Source organism: Neoarius graeffei, chromosome 19 (genome assembly GCF_027579695.1).
Source record: "Neoarius graeffei isolate fNeoGra1 chromosome 19, fNeoGra1.pri, whole genome shotgun sequence".
NCBI lineage: Eukaryota > Metazoa > Chordata > Actinopteri > Siluriformes > Ariidae > Neoarius > Neoarius graeffei.
This window is the reverse complement of record NC_083587.1, coordinates 53,411,880-53,432,342: the sequence shown is the minus strand read 5'-3', so window position 1 is coordinate 53,432,342 and position 20,463 is coordinate 53,411,880. Positions and strand designations below refer to the sequence as shown.

The following is a 20,463-nucleotide window of genomic DNA, read 5'->3' as shown; positions in this document are numbered from 1 at the left end:
AAGGTGTCGGTAACCGTGGACAAAGGTGTTGATAATTGTGTAACGGTGTCGGTAACCGTGGACAAAGGTGTCGATAACTGTGGACAAAGGTGCCAATAACCGTGGACAAAGGTGCCGATAATTGTGGAACGGTGTCGGTAACTGTGGACAAAGGTGTCGATAATTGTGGAACGGTGTCGGTAACCACGGAAAAAGGTGTCGATAATTGTGGAACGGTGTCGGTAACCACGGACAAAGGTGTCGATAATTGTGGACAAAGGTGTCGATAACTGTGGACAAAGGTGCCGATAATTGTGGAACGGTGTCGGTAACCGTGGACAAAGGCGTCGATAACCGTGGACAAAGGTGCCGATAACCGTGGAACGGTGTCGGTAACCATGGACAAAGGTGCCAATAATTGTGGAACGGTGTCGGTAACCGTTGACAAAGGTGTCACGTGATCTGATACACTAAGTAATCAGCAATCGTCTCATTTTTTCCAGTGGAACTTTGAGTAATTATTCATGCACAATTTACATATTGAAAGTCTTTTCTACTTTTTCAACGGCCAAAAAATCGTTAAGGTATCGATAATTGTAGCCGCCGCTCTACTGAAGAAAGCCGGGTAGCGTTTTATGCAGGTGTCATAGCACTTATGACATCATAAGTCAGTATTAAAGCAATGGGCTTATGAGGGCATAAGTGTTAAGAGGTCTTCATCAAGTGTTCGTGAAGAGGACAGTGATGACCATGTCTTCTTGTTTATATCACATCATCATGGTTATTTGTATAAGAAAGGAATAAACAAATCGACTATTACACATTTAAAAGATTTTTTTTAACCTAAATGCCTCCATACTCTCTACATTAGTGCACTTATTAGCGTGCAAAATAAGGGTTTCTGTGCCCCATTTTGTGCATTATATCTGCGACAAGAGGGAATGTGGGCTCCAGCCTCTGGAATACAGCCTGCTACAGGATGTGGGATTTCATTCCAATGAAACTTTAAATTAAATGAAAGCCTGCTGCGGTTTAGCTGCTGGAATATTTAAACAATTCAAACCTCTTTCAGAAAAGACAAACACGATACAATTATTTTTAATTATGTTATAAACCTCGGCTGAATTTATTATTATTATTATAAAATAGCTGTTATCTAAAGCTAGAATGAATAAACCAAGCTAACCACATGCACGAGCTACAACACACTCACCTCCATCTACAGTTCTCCACTCCGGCTTGTATTTTTTGTGTTTCTTTCCCATGTTGTGTCTTAACAACTCTCGGAATAATAATAATACACCCAAATCCCTTTCTTAACGGTTAGCAACAACAATTCGGACTGGTAGTGATTACTTCCGGTTGGGGCGGCGTTCTCTTCCGGGTTAATATTTGCGCGGGCCTTTTGGTTACAGGAAGTTGTGTTTTTTCTGGTTAGCTGCGCCTGAGGTAAGTTAGCTAGCCTTCTTAAAAAACACACACACAGACAACTATTTACAAGTAATTTGACGGTGTTAAATTATTCTTTTTTTAAAATTAATATTAGTTTTGTTTTGTTAACTGACTGACGGAGTAAAAATTTCGAAGTTTATTAAACTTTTGGACTGAGTTGTTAAGAGTCTTGTGACTGAAACAGTCAGATATCAGTAATGTGGATGAAACAGACATGACACTAATTATTAATTATACCTAATATCTATTAATGTTAATCTCTCCTTCCTACTCTTTTATATCTGGTAATTAGTATCAATAGTTTCTGATGTTTGTTATCTGCTCCTCACTTTAAGGCTAACACTGTAATACATGGGAATTAGTGGGAAATACCTTGGCATTATGTATCATTAAATATTAATTAAGGCATATTAATTCTGACCTCAGTACCTGATACATGATGGAGGCACTTATTATTATCTTTAAAACCTAATTCTTCAGTCATTGTTTATCTCTAGAAATTCAATGACAGATCAATTATGACAGCTCAGCTCCTGCAGTGTGTATTATTATTATTATTATTGTTGTTGTTGTTAATAATAGTAGAGTGACAGCTACAGTTATCGACACCTTAACAATCTTTTGGCCATTTCAAAAGTAGAAAAGACTTTCAATATGTAAATTGTGCATGAATAATTACTCAAAGTTCCACTGGAAAAAAATGAGTTGATTCCTGATTACTTAGTGTATCATCACGTGACGTCCACAATTATCAACACCTTTGTCCACAGTTATCGACACTGTTCCACAATTATCAACACCTTTGTCCACGGTTAGTTATCGACACCGTTCCACAATTATCGGCACCTTTGTCCACGCTTAGTTATCGGCACCTTTGTCCACGCTTAGTTATCGGCACCTTTGTCCATGCTTAGTTATCGGCACCGTTCCACAATTATCAACACCCAGATGATTATTTATTTAAAAAAAAAAATCAGTATGTGGTATTAAGTTTGACAAAGCATAGTTTTTATTTAAAATTTGTTTTACATAGACTTATATTTAGTCCAAAATATATTTTATATGGATGTCAGTGTTTACGTAAATGAGGAAGTAATTCTGTTTGTAAACGAATTAACTGATAATGTTTAACCTGCGTCAGAAAATCTTTTTGTTCCACTTTCTACCCGCTTTCTAAGTATTTTTGTACATCACATTTTGTTAATCATTCGTTGTTGTTTGTATTCATTTCTAGTTTTGTAGTTTACCAATAAATGCCAACAGGCAATTGATATTGTAACCGCATGAAAATCCAGGTGAAAGGTCGCATGTCATTCCTCTAACCAAAATATAAAATGTCTACTGATATTGTAATATGTGGTAGATATTTACAACAAACTGCAAAAAATATTTTCTGAATGGAATAGAAAAATCTGAATATTTCAAGCATATAATTTCTTTTATATGCTAGGAATTTAATTCTGGTCTAATTCTATTTATTGCAATAGGATTCCAAATACTCTATAAACGTCCAATAAAAAAATTATAACTCGCAGCACTTTTATTTATTTAAGTACTTCATCTGCTTCAAGAATGTTATACAAAGATCGATCCATAATAGTTGTAAATGTCACTTAATTCCACAGGGTGTTGATAATGGTGGACACCGGTGAAAGTGATCACTATTATCGAAACATCATGTGACTTCTCAAATGCGCATTTAGATGCAAAATGGCGACTGTCAAATGAAAGCGTAAGAAACAAAGTAGGTTTCGACGAGGAGATCGTGAAATATCAGTGAATTTGATGAGTAAAAACATGTCCATGATCTTTCCACCATGCTTACCTGCGATGAGAACGTCCGGGTTTTCCTCAGATTGCTGATTGTAAGAAAAATAATTCCATCTCAGGTAACGAGCTGTGTCATCAGGCTACAAGATCAAAGGGTGAGGGGGCGGGTCTTCCGGTTGATTGATTAACCAGTAAGAACTGTTGTAACAGAAACTCATGTTTGTAAAATTGTTTTTTTTAATTGGTAAATCTGAAAAGATGTCTAATTATGGACTGTCGATAATTGTAGCTGCCGCTCTAGTAGTAATAATAATAATAATAATAATAATATTTAATCATTTAGTTTTCTAGATGCTGAAATTCTCCCTACTGTTTAAAGGATGAATGGGGAGAAAATGGAGGTCTGTTGGACTCGCCATCAGCAGCCCTGCGAGGACGGCATTGCTGACCGAGTCGAAGTTCACATCGAGGTTCATGTCAAATCACAGAGGTACTAATTCAAGTTTAAAAATGATTCAGTGACTTTTTTTTTTTTTTTACTAACGTAACCAAAAGGTGCATTTGTTGCTGAAGGCAACTTAACTGTTCACAACATTCTGGGCTCAATATAACATTTGTGTGTTTCGTGCTTGGGTAGACCTGTGTAATAAAAATATATATTGTATGATTATATGCAATATGGCTAAAAGTTTGTGGACACTTGACCGTCACACCCATATATGGATCTTCCCCAAGTTTTTGCCAGAAATACCAAAACACACAATTGTATAGGATGTCCTTGTATATTGTCGTCATCTTCTTTCGGTTGCTCCTGTTTGGGGTCTCTACAGCGGATCTGTTCCGCATATTTGATTTGGCTTAGGTTTTACACCGGATGCCCTTCCTGACGCAACCCTCCCTAGTTGATCCGGGCTTGGGGACCAGCACTAAGTATGCACTGTCTTGCACAACCCTAGTGGCTGGATGTTTTACCTAATCTGCATGTCTTTGAACTTTGGGGGAAACCGGAGCATCCAGAGGAAACTGTGAGGTTTGAACCCGGTACCTGCTTGCTCTGAGGCAACAGTGCTAACCACTACACTACCGTCCTGCCCATGCCCTTGTATACTGTAGCATTATTATTATTATTTTCCTTCAGAACTAAAAGGTCCAAACCTGTTCCAGCATGGCAATGCTGCTGTATACATAGCGAGCTCCATGAAAACATGGTTTGTCAAGTTTGGAGTGGAAGAACATAAGAGTCCTACACAGAGCCCTGACCTCAACCCCACTGAACATCTTTGAGATGAAGTGGAATGGCAGCTGCACTCCAGACCTCCTCACCAAACATCAGTGCCTGACCTCTTGTGGCTGAATGAACACAAACCTCTATAGCCATGCTCTAAAATGTAATGGAAAGCCTTCCTGGAAGAATGGAGGTTATTATAGCAGAAAAGAGGGAATAAATCTGGAACGGGATGTTCAGCAAGCACATATGGGTGTGACGACCGGGTGTCCACAAAAGTTTCGCCATATTGCATATATTATAATAATAATAATAATAATAATTATTATTATTATTATTGGAGAAGTATGAAACTATTATGATATTGTTTCTGTGAATTCCTTTAACTTAATACCTGCAGCACAGCGAGACGGGCTGAAATAAGGACACACGTTTTGGCTCTGCTCGACCGACACAGCCTCATAATCGGCTGCTTCAAGTGGACGGAGTTTGATGATGACTTCCTGGCTAAAAATGTTGAGTCTGTCGCCGTGGTGGACGTCGACGCAAAGGCAGGAAATTAGCTCGAGTCCTTTTTCTTTTTTAGCCATACTTTTTGTTTATATAGTGTGCCCATGTTGTAAACCAGAGTCTGAATTTCTCCACTTTGGACTATCGCAGGTGTCTGAGACTTTTGTCTGATACACAAGATAATTTTCCTTCTAATTCATTGTTGTCTGTTTTATCGCAAGACTACTGTTTGTGTCCATGTTTTTAATCAAAGCGTATAATAATTAGACAAAATTCTGTGCCACAGATGGGGAAGTATTGACTGTCCAAGAAAGTGATGCGTCCCAGTTTGATATTGTAAAAGTATTTGATAATGTTTATTACAATATTGTAATTATTTACAGATGAAGGCAAAAATGGCATTCCCTACGGCTTTGGAATTTAAAAAAAAGAGAGAGGAAAAAAAGGAAAAGCTCTATTTTACAGTTGTGTAGCTGATTATTGGATGTTTGTCATCTTCAGAAATTAAATGCAAGCTATCAGGATATTTAGTTTTATCCAGTGTTAGATCAAAGCTTTGACAGAAACTCTTATCTGATTGGTCACAGGGTATGACAGCAGTTCTGGTTGTATTCCAATCCACAGGTTTATATTAATATGTTACTGCCTCCATATTACATTACGTTATAGGCATTTAGCAGATGCTCTTATCCAGAGCGACATACAACATACCCGGGGAGCAGTTGGGGGTTAGGTGCCTTGTCCAAGGGCACTTCAGCCATTCCTGCTGGTCCAGGGAATTGAACCAGCGACCTTTAGGTCCCAGAGTGGCTTCCTTAACCATTAGGCCATGGCTTTCCCCATAGTAGTACCTCATCAGTCATTATTTACCGTACACCATTTTTCACTCTGTTTTAGCATGGGTGTTGTATTTATCTTTTTTGTAATTGATTGCTGTTTTTCATTCATAGCCTCTTGATTTAAAGAAAAGCAATCTGTGCATTCACATCTTCTCTCTGAACGATGATGGACCGAGCACACTCAACCTAGAGGAGGAGGAGGAGCTATCTGCTGCCAATCACTGGCTCCTACCAGCAGGTCAGGCTGCACAGTACTTCCTCAGCCCTGCTCCTTTCACTTGTTTTCTTGCGCTAGCTTGAATCCACTTCAACATCCATTTTAGTTCCTTTTGCAAAACAGGAACTGTTGCTCGGTTTCATGTGACGTCACATCCGCCTCATTAGTTATTCAAAACTTTAGCTGGTGGTCTATCAAAGCTCAGTTGACAAAGCGTTTGTACGGAGAAAGTGCATTGCTCGCATGAAAAATGCCTGACACTTGCATTGTTTTAGGTTGTTCAAATCGATCAAACCGTGAAACTGAAAAATTTCTTCAGGGTTCCACATGAACTAATAAAAAAGGGTGAACAAACACACAGGATTTCACAAAAAGACGTCGAGAAAGGTGGCTTTTGAACCTCTCACTGAAATCGAAGGGAGCCGAGTCGAAGCATGCTTGAGTTTGCAGTGATCACTTGGTGAAAGGTTTATATCTCCCTCTCGGCTATGTCCTGAGTGTTTTCCAAGTACTTTTCTTGCTATGTGTCGTTATTTTACTGGACTTTTTTATTTGGTCATGAAGTGCTAAAATCCCCAGCTGTTTCTCTGTTTACTCCTCACAAAGTCCATATGCATAAAGGTCGTGACAAAATTCTTCCCCAGCCGTACAGTTACAATGCGCCGTGATCACTTCTCCGTCTTGTTTAACTAAGATCCAGGTCTTTAAAGGGGTTTCTGATGATCTATGTGAATGATTTACCTGAGAGATAAGAGCCAACACAAGTGAGAATCAAGTGAACTGTTGTTTGTTTACACTTCAACTTGCAGCACTTCGTTGTAAAGACATGAACGAAAAGCTTTAAAAAAAATACTTACACGGGCAAAAACAATACAGGATTCATTCGGCAGCGACTTGATAGCGAGGTCCTTTACCCAGCCACATACAAAAAAGTTGTAAGCCTCCATACCCTTCCACGCTTTCATCTGTTTTGCGGTGTAGAAGGACGTCTGCAACACCAGATAGTTCGAGATGTCGGGGAACTCAAGTGAAGGGTAGTTTTCGAGATCGTATGACAAATCCTTCTTTCCCAGACTGTAGGGGTCGATTCCATTGCACATAGCAATCTTCTGAATATATCTAAAGCGAGAAGTGGCTTCTAGATTACAAGCATACTCTGATAAGTTTTCGTTAGTTGTTTGCACTACAGCAGCCGTTTAGACCACCAGCTATTTCACTTCCGGTAAAACCGCTAAGAAAAGTCACATTACTGAAACCCAGCAATTGGGGGAGTGGGAATTTATCCAGGAACTATTCAGCTCAGGTTTTTGGAATCAAGGTGCATTTTACAGTTTATCCAAAATACTTGCTTTCACTCTGTTGTGTAATTTATTCTTTATTATTTTTAAAGAAATTAACAGTAGGGTAAATCATATGGGAGGAAATCCCAATGAGCATGTTTACATGTACTGTATGCACTAATCTGTGAAAAGGAAAATCTGAGTCTACACGAGTCCGTCAGTAATCGGACATTATTCAGAACCACCACTCCGGCTAGAAAATCAAAAATGAAATCTCCCATAGTGTTATGGTAGAACTGCCACTTTCTAAACCATTCAGCTTTTTCCACATGACATTGTTTTCTTTTCTTAACGTATGCAGTCTGTATACTTTTTAAATAATCACATTGAGTAGCCTATTTCTTGTCAGTTATTCAGAAACACCATTAATTTGTCGTTACTGCTAGCTTAACAGTCTGCTCTTGAGTTGCATTACTGATAAACTTGTATTTAGAAATTTTTTATGCAGATAACCTGAAGGATGACAATTTCATGCTTTTCTCAATTTTGAATTTGATAGATGCTGCTGAGCTGATTTATTTATTTTATTTTTTTTTACCCTTCCCTCTAGTTGCTTTGAGACGTGTGTAAATATAGAGGGGAAATTAAATAAATTTTTGAAACAGGATAATGGATTTAATCTGATTTCATACAGTGCCCTTTATGATTATTGGCCCCCTTGTAAAGCTCAGTAGAAATTATAATGAACACAATGGACAGTAACTGAAGCATGTTTCCCAATTAAATTGTACAGTTTTGAGTTGATTGGAGTGTGTAGGGGGCGGCACAGTGGTGTAGTGGTTAGCGCTGTCGCCTCACAGCAAGAAGGTCCTGGGTTCGAGCTGGGCTGGCGAGGGCCTTTCTGTGCGGAGTTTGCATGTTCTCCCCGTGTCCGCGTGGGTTTCCTCCGGGTGCTCCGGTTTCCCCCACAGTCCAAAGACATGCAGGTTAGGTTAACTGGTGACTCTAAATTGAGCATAGGTGTGAATGTGAGTGTGAATGCTTGTCTGTGTCTATGTGCCAGCCCTGTGATGACCTGGCGACTTGTCCAGGGTGTACCCCGCCTTTCGCCCGTAGTCAGCTGGGATGGGCTCCAGCTTGCCTGTGACCCTGTAGAAAGATAAAGCGGCTAGAGATAATGAGATGAGATGAGATGGAGTGTGTAGGAACTTTCAAGCTGTAATCCATGACTTCCTGATTAACAGGGGCACAAATATGAGGTAACACAGAGGCCAAATACTTTTAGTCATCCATCAACATGGGGAAGATAAGAGAACACACACACCCAACGAGGGAGAAGTGTGTTGACTTTCATAAGTCAGGGAGTGGTTATAAAAAAAATAGCTACTCGCCTGAAAATGTCCATTTCTACTGTTGGGGCAATAATAAACAAAGTGAACACCAACTGGAACTGTTACAAACTTGCCTGGAAAACGACCCAGATTTATTTTGACCCCATGTACAGTGAGGAAGATGGTAAGAGAGGCAGCAAAAAAAAAAAAAAATCCCCATGGATCACTCTTGGTGAAATTACAAGAAAAAGTACAACCCCGATTCCCAAAAAGTTGGGACAAAGTACAAATTGTAAATAAAAACGGAATGCAATGATGTGGAAGTTTAAAAATTCCATATTTTATTCAGAATAGAACATAGATGGCATATCAAATGTTTAAAGTGAGAAAGTGTATCATTTAAAGAGAAAAATTAGGTGATTTTAAATTTCATGACAACAACACATCTCAAAGTTGGGACAAGGCCATGTTTCCCACTGTGAGACATCCCCTTTTCTCTTTACAACAGTCTGTAAACGTCTGGGGACTGAGGAGACAAGTTGCTCAAGTTTAGGGATAGGAATGTTAACCCATTCTTGTCTAATGTAGGATTCTAGTTGCTCAACTGTCTTAGGTCTTTTTTGTCGTATCTTCCGTTTTATGATGCGCCAAATGTTTTCTATGGGTGAAAGATCTGGACTGCAGGCTGGCCAGTTCAGTACCCGGACCCTTCTTCTACGCAGCCATGATGCTGTAATTGATGCAGTACGTGGTTTGGCATTGTCATGTTGGAAAATGCAAGGTCTTCCCTGAAAGAGACGTCGTCTGGATGGGAGCATATGTTGCCCTAGAACCTGGATATACCTTTCAGCATTGATGGTGTCTTTCCAGATGTGTAAGCTGCCCATGCCACACGCACTAATGCAACCCCATACCGTCAGAGATGCAGGCTTCTGAACTGAGCGCTGATAACAACTTGGGTCGTCCTTCTCCTCTTTAGTCCGAATGACACGGCGTCCCTGATTTCCATAAAGAACTTCAAATTTTGATTCGTCTGACCACAGAACAGTTTTCCACTTTGCCACAGTCCATTTTAAATGAGCCTTGGCCCAGAGAAGACGTCTGCGCTTCTGGATCATGTTTAGATACGGCTTCTTCTTTGAACTATAGAGTTTTAGCTGGCAACGGCGGATGGCGCAGTGAATCGTGTTCACAGATAATGTTCTCTGGAAATATTCCTGAGCCCATTTTGTGATTTCCAATACAGAAGCATGCCTGTATGTGATGCAGTGCCGTCTAAGGGCCCGAAGATCACGGGCACCCAGCATGGTTTTCCGGCCTTGACCCTTACGCACAGAGATTCTTCCAGATTCTCTGAACCTTTTGATGATATTATGCACTGTAGATGATGATATGTTCAAACTCTTTGCAATTTTACACTGTCGAACTCCTTTCTGATATTGCTCCACTATTTGTCGGCGCAGAATTAGGGGGATTGGTGATCCTCTTCCCATCTTTACTTCTGAGAGCCGCTGCCACTCCAAGATGCTCTTTTTATACCCAGTCATGTTAATGACCTATTGCCAATTGACCTAATGAATTGCAATTTGGTCCTCAAGCTGTTCCTTTTTTGTGCCTTTAACTTTTCCAGCCTCTTATTGCCCCTGTCCCATCTTTTTTGAGATGTGTTGCTGTCATGAAATTTCAAATGAGCCAATATTTGGCATGAAATTTCAAAATGTCTCACTTTCGACATTTGATATGTTGTCTATGTTCCATTGTGAATACAATATCAGTTTTTGAGATTTGTAAATTATTGCATTCCGTTTTTATTTACAATTTGTGCAGGTAGTCGTCGACTTAGGACTGTGTTTGGTTACAACTGACCGATCGTAAACCGATCTGGTCGTAAGTCGGCCTATGTTAAATGAACGTAAGTATATTGTGATGTGTAATGATATTGTAATCATCTTAGTCTTATTTTATCAACATTTTCTTATTTCATTACCTTGGCTCATTATTTGGTTTAAGTCCAACACTGCATACTACACTGCGTACAGTACAATTCGTTTAATATGTGCAAAACAAAAAATACAAAATACAGGTGTGAAAAATAGAAAACATTTTAGTTTGAAACATACCAAAATACAAATGTAAAACATAGCAAAATACAAAATTTAGTGACCGCTGGCATCACTGGTGCTTGGCTGTGGGTCGTCTACGGCATCAGCTGTTGCAGCGCTCGGGCTGGCGGGAGGATTTGCTCGTTTCATAAACCAGGAGCTGGGGCAGAAACTGTTTGATGGAGAGCGTGAGAGAGACTGTGCATGTGCCTGGAGCTGGGGCAGAAACTGTATGATGGAGAGTGTGAGAGAGACTGTGCATGTGCCTGGAGCTGGGGCGGAAACTGTATGACGGAGTGTGCGAGGGAGAGACTGCGCATGTGCCTGGAGCTGGGGTGGAAACTGTTGTACGCGGCGAGAGGCGCTGCCGGGAGCTGGGGCGGAAACTGTCGTACACTCCGCTAGCTCAGCTGGGAAACACTTGCCAGTCATAACCAGGCGGTCTTAAAGTCGATTGGTCGTAAGTCGCACATACCTGTACTTTGTCCCAACTTTTTTGGAATCGGGGTTGTAAAATCTTGCGGTTACCAAGTCTCCAAAACCACTTCCATGAGACTCCAACTCCATGCCAACAGATTATTTGGAAGGCACACCAGAAAAAGCCTTTTTTGTCAATTAACCACAAATGAAAGCGCCTGAAGTTTGCGAAAAGCTACTACAACTTTGACTGGAACTGTGTTCTCTGGTCTGATAAAACAAAAACATTTTGGCAATAAACACTCGAGGTGTAAACAGAAAGATGGCTATAAGTCACCTTATCCTGCCTTGAACCCAGGTCTACAGGATGCCAGGCTCGTTGGTATGGTGGTCAGAGCACATACTCAACTGTAGTGATGGGCACTCCGTCACACTGCCCTCCCCTTCAGGAGGCGCACCCGTGCGCTTCACACACACAAGCATCTCTCACGCGTCCCCCAGCCGTACTTCTCCCATACCAGGGTGCCCCACACATTCATGCTTCACCCATCTCAGGGGTCACCTATCCTGGGGATCCCTTGTACAGCTCACACACAGGGCACACCTCCGATGGCCTCCCGGCAAGCCATCCCACTCCTGACACTAACTGTAGCGAAGGGCGAGAGCAGTCACCCCACTCAGCCTGGAACCCAGGTCCACAGGGTGCCAAACCTGCATCCTGACCACAATGCCAAAGAGCCAGGCTCGTTGGTATGGCAGTCAGTCAGAGCACATACCCAACTGTAATGACGGGCGCTCCATCACACTGCCCTCCCCTTCAGGAGGCACACCCGTGCGCTTCACACACACAAGCGTCCCTCACGCATTCCCCCAGCCATACTTTTCCCATACCAGGGTGCCCCATACATTCATGCTTCACCCATCTCAGGGGTCCCTCGCACAGGGGCCACTTATCCTGGGGGTCCCTCGTACGGCTCGCACACAGGGCACACCTCTGATGGCCTCCCGGCAAGCCATCCCACTCCTGACACTAACTGTAGCAAAGGGAGAGAGCAGTCACCCCACTCAGCCTTGAACCCAGGTCCACGGTGTGCCAAACCTGCACCCTGACCACAACGCTAAAGAGCCAGGCTCGTTGGTATGGCAGTCAGAACACATACTCAACTGTAGTGATGGGCACTCCGTTACACCAACTGTAAAATATGGTGGAAGATCGGTGATGTTTTGGGGCTGTTTTTCCTCCAAAGGCCCTGGAAGCCTTGTTAGGATACATGGCATCATGGACTCCATGAAATATCAGGACATTTTAAATCAAACTCCAGCTGCCTCTGCCAGGAAAATAGAACTGGGTCATCATTGGATCTTCCGGCAGGACAATGATATGAAGCATATGTCCACATCACAAAAACGTTGTTTCGCTGACCACAGAATCAAGCCTCTGTCATGGCCATCTCAGTCTCCTGACTTGAAAACCTGTGGGGTGAGCTGAAGAGGAGTGAGCACAAGAGAGAGCTGAGGACTCTGGCTGATCTGGAGAGATTGTGTAAAGAGGAATGGTGTCCGATGCCCTGCTCTTTATCGCCAACCTTATAAAATGTTCTAAGAGAGACTCAGGGCTGTTTTACTGGCAGAGGCAGATTGTACAGATTATTAAATGCAGGGGGGTCAAAAATAGTGGGACGTGTTTATGTTGAAAATTATTTCTTGATCAGGGATTTGTTTATCGCTGAATAAACTTATTTCAGTGAAAGATCGGATTTTTCTCACGTTTTCAGTGTGAGATGAAGCGGCTTCAACAAAAGGTGGAATCTTTACGGGGGGGACAATAATCATGGAGGTCACTTTATAGAGGGATTTCACTGACGTCACCCGAAACCGGAAGTAAACAGACCCTGCGCCATTTTGGAAGACCAACAAACTCGTGATTAGGGGGAAATAACGGCAGCGGTATGTGATCCCACGAGAATAAAGTGGAGTGGCAAACGACTTAAACAAACAAATCTGAGCTGTTTTATTTATGATTTATTGGCCCAACGGTAGACTTGAAAGAAACCTGTGTGAGACTTGGCAAAAAACTGTGGATATAATGGATAAGTCTGTGCATGATCTGTGGACACTGAGGTAAGCAAACACAAGAAATTCAGATTTAAAACATGCTAAATTGGCCCCAAGTTGATAACTGTATGAGGAGCAAGCCTCCCAGACTTCTACAATTTAATAATAATAATAATAATAATAATAATAATTTAGGATGGTTTGGGGCTTGCTCTCCCTCCTATTATATAAATAAAGCATAGTTGTTGTGTAGGCATATATCATAAATACATATGTATAATTTGGATAAATTAACCTAAATTATGGATACCTTAATAGTAACAAAAAGTATTAATTTTTCAACTGAAAAGATATATTATTAAAAGATATCAACAAGATTACCTTGGCCATAACTATGTGTAGGTTATTCTTAATAACAGCTGTAATATCACGAACCAAGCCACTAACAACATAATTGTAAGCCTGTAGCCCTTTGTAGGCTTTCAAGTCATCAGCAGTGTAGGCACTGGGTGTAAACAACAAATAGTTTACAATGTCTGGGTAGCAAACAGATGGCAGAATTGGTGTCAGGTCCTCCTTATGTTTCCATTCTCCCTTGCCGCGAGTCTTATCATATGGGTCAAACCCATCAATCACAGCCAGTTTCTCCACATACCGTACCCTTTCTGCAGCTGGTAATGTACTCACATAACCAGAATTATCATCCATCGTGTCACTTTACTTTCGCTCGTACTTTGTTTTATATTGTGAGTGCATGTACTTGGTCTTCCAATATAGCGCCTAACAAAATCTCGCAGCGCGGTGACGTCATGCGGTAGCCCTCTATTGAGGTATTTCACCTGACGTCACAGGGTCACGTGACGCCCCGGTGTCCGCCATTTTGGACGGCAAGCTAGCTAATGTCAACAACAGTAGCTGGTATGTTACTGTAGCAATGTTTACGTTCAGTCATTTGGATGACTGTTAAAACCTTTCAGTCTCAAGTTTTTCCTTTACTGGATTTACTAGTTTACTGAGCCAGCCAGCCCCGGAGCGCTCGCTCGCCAGCCAGCCAGCCCCGGAGCGCTCGCCCGCCAGCCAGCCCCGGAGCGCGCGCTCGCCCGCCAGCCAGCCCCGGAGCGCTCGCTCGCTCGCCCGCCAGCCAGCCCCGGAGCGCTCGCTCGCTCGCCCGCCAGCCAGCCCCGGAGCGCTCGCTCGCTCGCCCGCCAGCCAGCCCCGGAGCGCTCGCTCGCTCGCCCGCCAGCCAGCCCCGGAGCGCTCGCTCGCTCGCCCGCCAGCCAGCCCCGGAGCGCTCGCTAGCCCGCCAGCCAGCCCCGGAGCGCCCGCCAGCCAGCCCCGGAGCGCTCGCCAGCCAGCCCCGGAGCGCTCGCTAGCCAGCCAGCCAGCCAGCCCCGGAGCGCGCTCAGTAAACTAGTAAATACAGTAAAGGAAAAACTTATAACGGGTCATGTCTCAACAGACTAAGAAGTTATTTCAATGACATTTAATAACATTTTGTTTATCCTGAGGACCGAAAGTAAATGAAAATGTGAACAAATCTTAGCTGTCAGTGAACAATCCTGGTGGAAGCAGGTAAACGTCGTTCTCTAAGCCTGCTAACCTCAATTTTTGCAAATACCTCTCCCTCTGCTCGCCCTGTAAATGCCCTACGTCGCTGGATAGTGAAGGTGTTTTCTGCATCTCGCTCCTTTTTCTTTTATGTTTTTCATTTGTCGCCTTCCTCGCATTCAAACTGATTCGAGCCGTGCCGTCCAAAATGGCAGCGTCACATGACTTGGTCACGTGAGTGAAATACCTCAATACCAGAGTGTGCTGTTTACATGACCACATGAATAACCTGGGGGTGGGTTTCCAAAAAGCCTCTTAACACTAAGAGCATCTTAACTAGGGGGAGAGAGAGTGTTCATTGTGATGCTCGCTCTACTATTTAACGATGATCTTTGTGCCACGATGCTTTTGGGAAACCCAGCCCTGATTGCTACCAAAAATCAGATGACGGGATTATCAATATTTATGTTTGCTAACAAATCGACAGCAATCCAGCTGGTCAACACTTAAAAATATGCATTTAAAATCTGAAGAACCAAGCCATTTAATATGGAAAAAGAAAGTAATGAACTGATGATGATGGGTCCAGAAATAGATTTTAACGTCCAATCAGTTACTTTTCACTGTGACTTGGTGTTTTAGATGTACAGGGCATTATGTGTACAGCCTTCAGAAAAGTGTATCATGATTTATACGAATCGATAATAATATCTAATCTAACCCACTATTACTCTCTGATTTCAGAAAATGAGAAACTTAAGTATTAATAAAATGGTATACCAAAAAAAAAAAAAATCCATTAAGATTGTTTGTTTTGATTTGCAGCTGAGTTTCATGGGATCTGGGAGAGCCTGATTTATGAAGAAGGAATCAAAACACAAGTATGTTCCTTTTGGAAACATCTTTCACCAACATCATCGTAAAACAAACACCCAGTGTGATGGTGTACATTTTTCTTACTTTGCCCTCCAGCTCTTGGATTATGTTTTGACAGCAATCTTCTTTTCGGACAAAAACGTTGACAGTAATTTAATTGCCTGGAATCGTGTTGTGTTGCTTCATGGTAAGGATGAATGAATTATTTCAACAATTAATCTCTTCTAGTGTTTGAACATGTTAATCTGATGAAACAGCAAATTTTTCCATCAGAAGGTTTGTTTGGATTGAGCGAATCAGGACACGCTGCCGTTTTTTTTTGTTTATCCTCTTGTATGCAAAACTGATAGATGTAATGAGTGATTGATCTGACTGTCTGTCCATCACTCTTTATTCTTAGATACAGATAGAAACAGACAGATACAGTGCTTAGTGTAAATGAGTCCACCCCCTTTGAAAAGTACCATTTTAAACAATATCTCAAAGAACACAAACAATTTCCAAAATGTTGACAAGACAAAGTTTAATATAACATCTGTTTAACTTATAACGGGAAAGTAAGGTTAATAATATAACTTGGAGTACACTTTTTTTTTTTTCCAGTTTTACTCAAATTAGGGTGGTGCAAAAATGAGTACACCCCACAACAAAAACTACTACATCTAGTACTTTGTATGGCCTCCATGATTTTTAATGACAGCACCAAGTCTTCTAGGCATGGAATGAACAAGTTGGCGACATTTTGCAACATCAATCTTTTTCCATTCTTCAACAATGACCTCTTTTAGTGGCTGGATGCTGGATGGAGAGTGATGCTCAACTTGTCTCTTCAGAATTCCCCATAGGTGTTCGATTGGGTTCAGATCAGGAGACGTACTTGGCCACTGAATCACTTTCACCCTGTTCTTCTTCAGAAATCCAACAGTGGCCTTAGATGTGTGTTTAGTCATGTTGGAAAAGTGCACGACGACCAAGGGCACGGAGTGATGGTAGCATCTTCTCTTTCAGTATAGAGCAATACGTCTGTGAATTCATGATGCAATCAGTGAAATGCAGCTCCCCGACACCAGCAGCACTCATGCAGCCCCACATAAGGACACTGCCACCACCATGTTTCACTGTAGGCACCATGCATTTTTCTTTGTATTCCTCACCTTTGCGACGCCATACAGTTTTGAAGCCATCAGTTCCAAAAATATTTATCTTGGTCTCATCACTCCAGAGTATAGAGTCCCAGTGGTTTTCATCTTTGTCAGCATGGGCCCTGGCAAACTCTAGGCAGGCTTTTTTTGTGCCTGGGCTTTAGGAGAGGCTTCTTTCGTGGACGGCATCCATGCATGCCATTCCTCTGCAGTGTACGCCGTATTGTGTGACGGGAAATAGTCACCCCAGTTTGGCTTTCTGCTTCTTTAGATAACTGCAGTGAACTTGCATGCCGATTTTCTTCAACCTTCTCATCAGAAGACGCTCCTGTCGAGGTGTTAACTTCCGTGGACGACCTGGACATTTCTGTGAGATGGTTGCAGTTCCATCTTTCTTAAATTTTTGTACCACTTTTGTTACAGTATTCTGATTGATAAGTAAAGCTTTGCTGATCTTCTTGTAGCCTTCACCTTTGTGGTGTAAAGAAATTATTTTCTTTGGGGAATTCTGAAGAGACAAGTTGAGCATCACTCTCCATCCAGCATCCAGTCACTAAAAGAGGTCATTGTTGAAGAATGGAAAAAGATTGATGTTGCAAAATGTCGCCAACTTGTTCATTCCATGCCTAGAAGACTTGGTGCTGCCATTAAAAGTCATGGAGGCCATACAAAGTACTAGATGTAGTCGTTTTTGTTGTGGGGTGTACTCATTTTTGCACCACCCTAATTTGAGTAAAACTGAAAAATGTGTAATCTAAGTTATATTATTAACCTTACTTTCATGTTATAAGTTAAACAGATGTTCTATTAAACTTTTTCTTGTCAACATTTTGGAAATTGTTTGTGTTCTTTGAGATATTGTTTAAAATGTTACTTTTCAAAGGGGGTGGACTCATTTACGCTCAGCACCGTATGTGGACAAATTGGATGGATAAATACATGTAGAACAAAAGACGGATGGACACGAATAGAGCAGACGGCTGGATAGCGTGAAAGAAATAGCAATTTGTAGACGGATCCAGATAAAAGATAGAAACGGATAGATGATATGGAGGGATTGTGTGTATCTACAGTACATGGATGGGGGAAAAGAGCAAAATGAACAAATGGAAAGACAAGTATAGACTGATGGTGTAATGGAGGAATTCAATGAGTTATATGGATAGATGGATGGATAAATGAATGAACAGACAGCTGACTATGGAAGGATCGACAGAAATGGGAATAAATGGATAATGATAAAGAGAAAGGTGGAGGAGTAGTGCTCTAGATGGACAGATAGAAAGATGGGTACATATTGATGGTGCAAGAAAGGCATTCAGAGACCCAGATGGATAGATGTAGGGAATGGAAGGATGGAACAATGGATTGACAAATTGCACTTGACAGACAGACTCACTGTGTGTGTGTATACAGTGGTATGCAAAAGTTTGGGCACCCCCGGTCAAAATTGCTGTTACTGTGAACAGTTAAGCAAGTTGAAGATGAAATGATCTCCAAAAGGCATAAAGTTAAAGACGACTCATTCCCTTTTATATTTTAAGCAAAAACAATTTTTTATTTTCATCTTTTAACATTTTCTAAATGACAATAAAGGAAAAGGGCCCGAAGCAAAAGTTTGGGCACCCTGCATGGTCAGTACTTAGTAACACCCACTTCGGCAAGTATCACAGCTTGTAAACACTTTTTGTAGCCAGCTAATAATCTTTCAGTTCTTACCTGGGGGATTTTCACACATTCGTCCTTGCAAAAGGCTTCCAGTTCTACAAGTTTCTTGGGCTGTCTTGCATGCACTGCTCTTTTGAGATCTATCCACAGATTTTCAATGATGTTTAGGTCAGGGGACTGTGAGGGCCAGGGCAAAACCTTCAGCTTGGGCCTCTTGAGGTATTCCATTGCAGATTTTGAGGTGTGTTTTGGATCATCGTCTTATTGTAGGACCCATCCTCTTTTTAACTTCAACTTTTTTACAGATGGTGTGATGTTTGCTTCCGGAATTTGCTGGTATTTATTCGAATCCATGCTTCCCTCGACCAATGAAATGTGCCCTGTGCCACTGGCTGCAACACAACCCCAAAGCATGATCGATCCACACCCATGCTTCAGAATTGGAGAGGTGTTCTTTTCCTGGAATTTGGCACCCTTTGTTCTCCAAACATACCTTTGCACATTGTGGCCAAAAAGTTCTATTTTGATTTCATCAGTCCACAGGACTTGTTTCCAAAATGCATCAGGCTTATTTAGATGTTCATTTGCAAACTTCAGACGCTGAATTTTGTGGCTCGGCTGCAGGAAAGGTTTTCTTCTGATGACTCTCTCATGAAGGTCATATTTGTTCAGGTGTCGCTGCATAGTAGAACAGTGCACCACCACTCCAGGGTCTGCTAAATCTTTCTGAAGGTCTTTTGCAGTCAAACAGGGGTTTTATTTGCCTTTCTAGCAATCCAACGAGCAGTTCTTTCAGAAAGTTTTCTTCATCTTCCAGACCTCACCTTGATCTCCACTGTTTCTGTTAACTGCCATTTCTTAATAACATTACGATCTGAGGAAACGGCTACCTGAAAACACTTTGCTACGTTCTTGTAGCTTCTCCTGCTTTGTGAGCATCAATTATTGTATTATTCAGAATGCGAGGGAGTTGCTTAGAGGAGCCCATGGCTGTTAATTTTAGGGACAAGTTTGAGGAGTCAGAGAATTTATACAGCTTTGAAATCTGCATCATCTGACTTTTCCTAATGAAGAATTTGAACAAGCCACAGCTCAATAAGCTAATTAAGGCCTGGAACCTTGGTAAAAGTTACCTGAGGACTCAAATGTATTGGGATGCCCAAACTTTCGCATGGTGTTCCTTTTCTTTTTTCACTCTCCAATTGTACAAAACAAAAATAATACACAAATCTTGCATAAAACGCTGAAAAGAAATGTGTCGTCTTTACCTTCATGCCTTTTGGTGATCAGTTCATCTGCTCACTTAACTATTCACAGTAACAGACATTTTTAGCAAGGGTGCCCAAACTTTTGCATGCCACTGTATGAATGAATGGATGGATGAGTAGAGAAAGAGGGAGGGATATAGAGAGATGGATGGACAGACAGACAGGCAGACTATAGATATGTATAGATGCATACAGATTTCAAGCAAGCTGAGTGGGTGGATAGATAGATAGATAGATAGATAGATAGATAGATAGATAGATAGATAGATAGATAGATAGATAGATAGATAGATCGATAGAAGAAGATTGCAGGCCATATTTGGACACAGTTTAATGGATTGAGAGACAGAAATACACAGACAGGCAGATGAATGTATAAATAAGAAGATGGATAGACTTGTAGACAGATGTACGTATTTTATTGGCTGAATGATTGTTTTGAATCCTGCAGGACCTCCAGGCACAGGAAAGACATCGCTGTGCAAAGCGCTGGCACAGAAACTCTCCATCAGACTCTCAGGACGGTCAGGAGATTTACAGGAGCTCTAATATGAACATCCGCGTCACCTGCTTAGTCTTTGTTTCAATGTGGTTTTTTTTTTTTTTCCACATTTTCACAGATATTCCTATGGACAATTTGTAGAAATCAACAGCCACAGTTTGTTCTCGAAATGGTTTTCAGAGGTATGATTAATCCCTGGTTCATAAAACAAAATGTACAGTAATTAATGAAATAATAAACATAAACGGAAGATAATAGCATTCCGTAAATAGCCGGCTTGGT

General features: G+C 41.5%; 2 protein-coding genes across 6 annotated transcripts in view; one reads left to right on the top strand and one right to left on the bottom strand.

Moving 5' to 3' along the window:
• The window catches only part of brd9 (bromodomain containing 9), a 30,229-nt gene extending 28,894 nt beyond the window's left edge, over positions 1–1,335 (bottom strand). For all 3 annotated transcript variants that reach the window (XM_060900290.1, XM_060900291.1, XM_060900292.1), the window contains exon 1: positions 1,193–1,335. In XM_060900290.1, coding sequence (XP_060756273.1) covers positions 1,193–1,244 — 52 coding nt within the window. In that variant the 5' untranslated portion in view covers positions 1,245–1,335. The remainder of the gene's footprint in view (positions 1–1,192) is intronic.
• A 40-nt stretch (positions 1,336–1,375) lies between these two features.
• The window catches only part of trip13 (thyroid hormone receptor interactor 13), a 32,256-nt gene continuing 13,168 nt past the window's right edge, over positions 1,376–20,463 (top strand). For 2 of the 3 annotated variants that reach the window (XR_009650733.1, XM_060900288.1), the window contains exons 1-8: positions 1,376–1,428; positions 3,545–3,691; positions 4,827–4,977; positions 5,887–6,013; positions 15,551–15,606; positions 15,698–15,788; positions 20,131–20,203; positions 20,300–20,363. Coding sequence is in view for 2 of the 3 variants with exons in the window: in XM_060900288.1 (XP_060756271.1) it covers positions 3,582–3,691; positions 4,827–4,977; positions 5,887–6,013; positions 15,551–15,606; positions 15,698–15,788; positions 20,131–20,203; positions 20,300–20,363 (672 nt within the window). In the remaining variant the exon portion in view is untranslated. The remainder of the gene's footprint in view (positions 1,429–3,544; positions 3,692–4,826; positions 4,978–5,886; positions 6,014–15,550; positions 15,607–15,697; positions 15,789–20,130; positions 20,204–20,299; positions 20,364–20,463) is intronic. The other variant, XM_060900289.1, reaches the window with a different exon arrangement.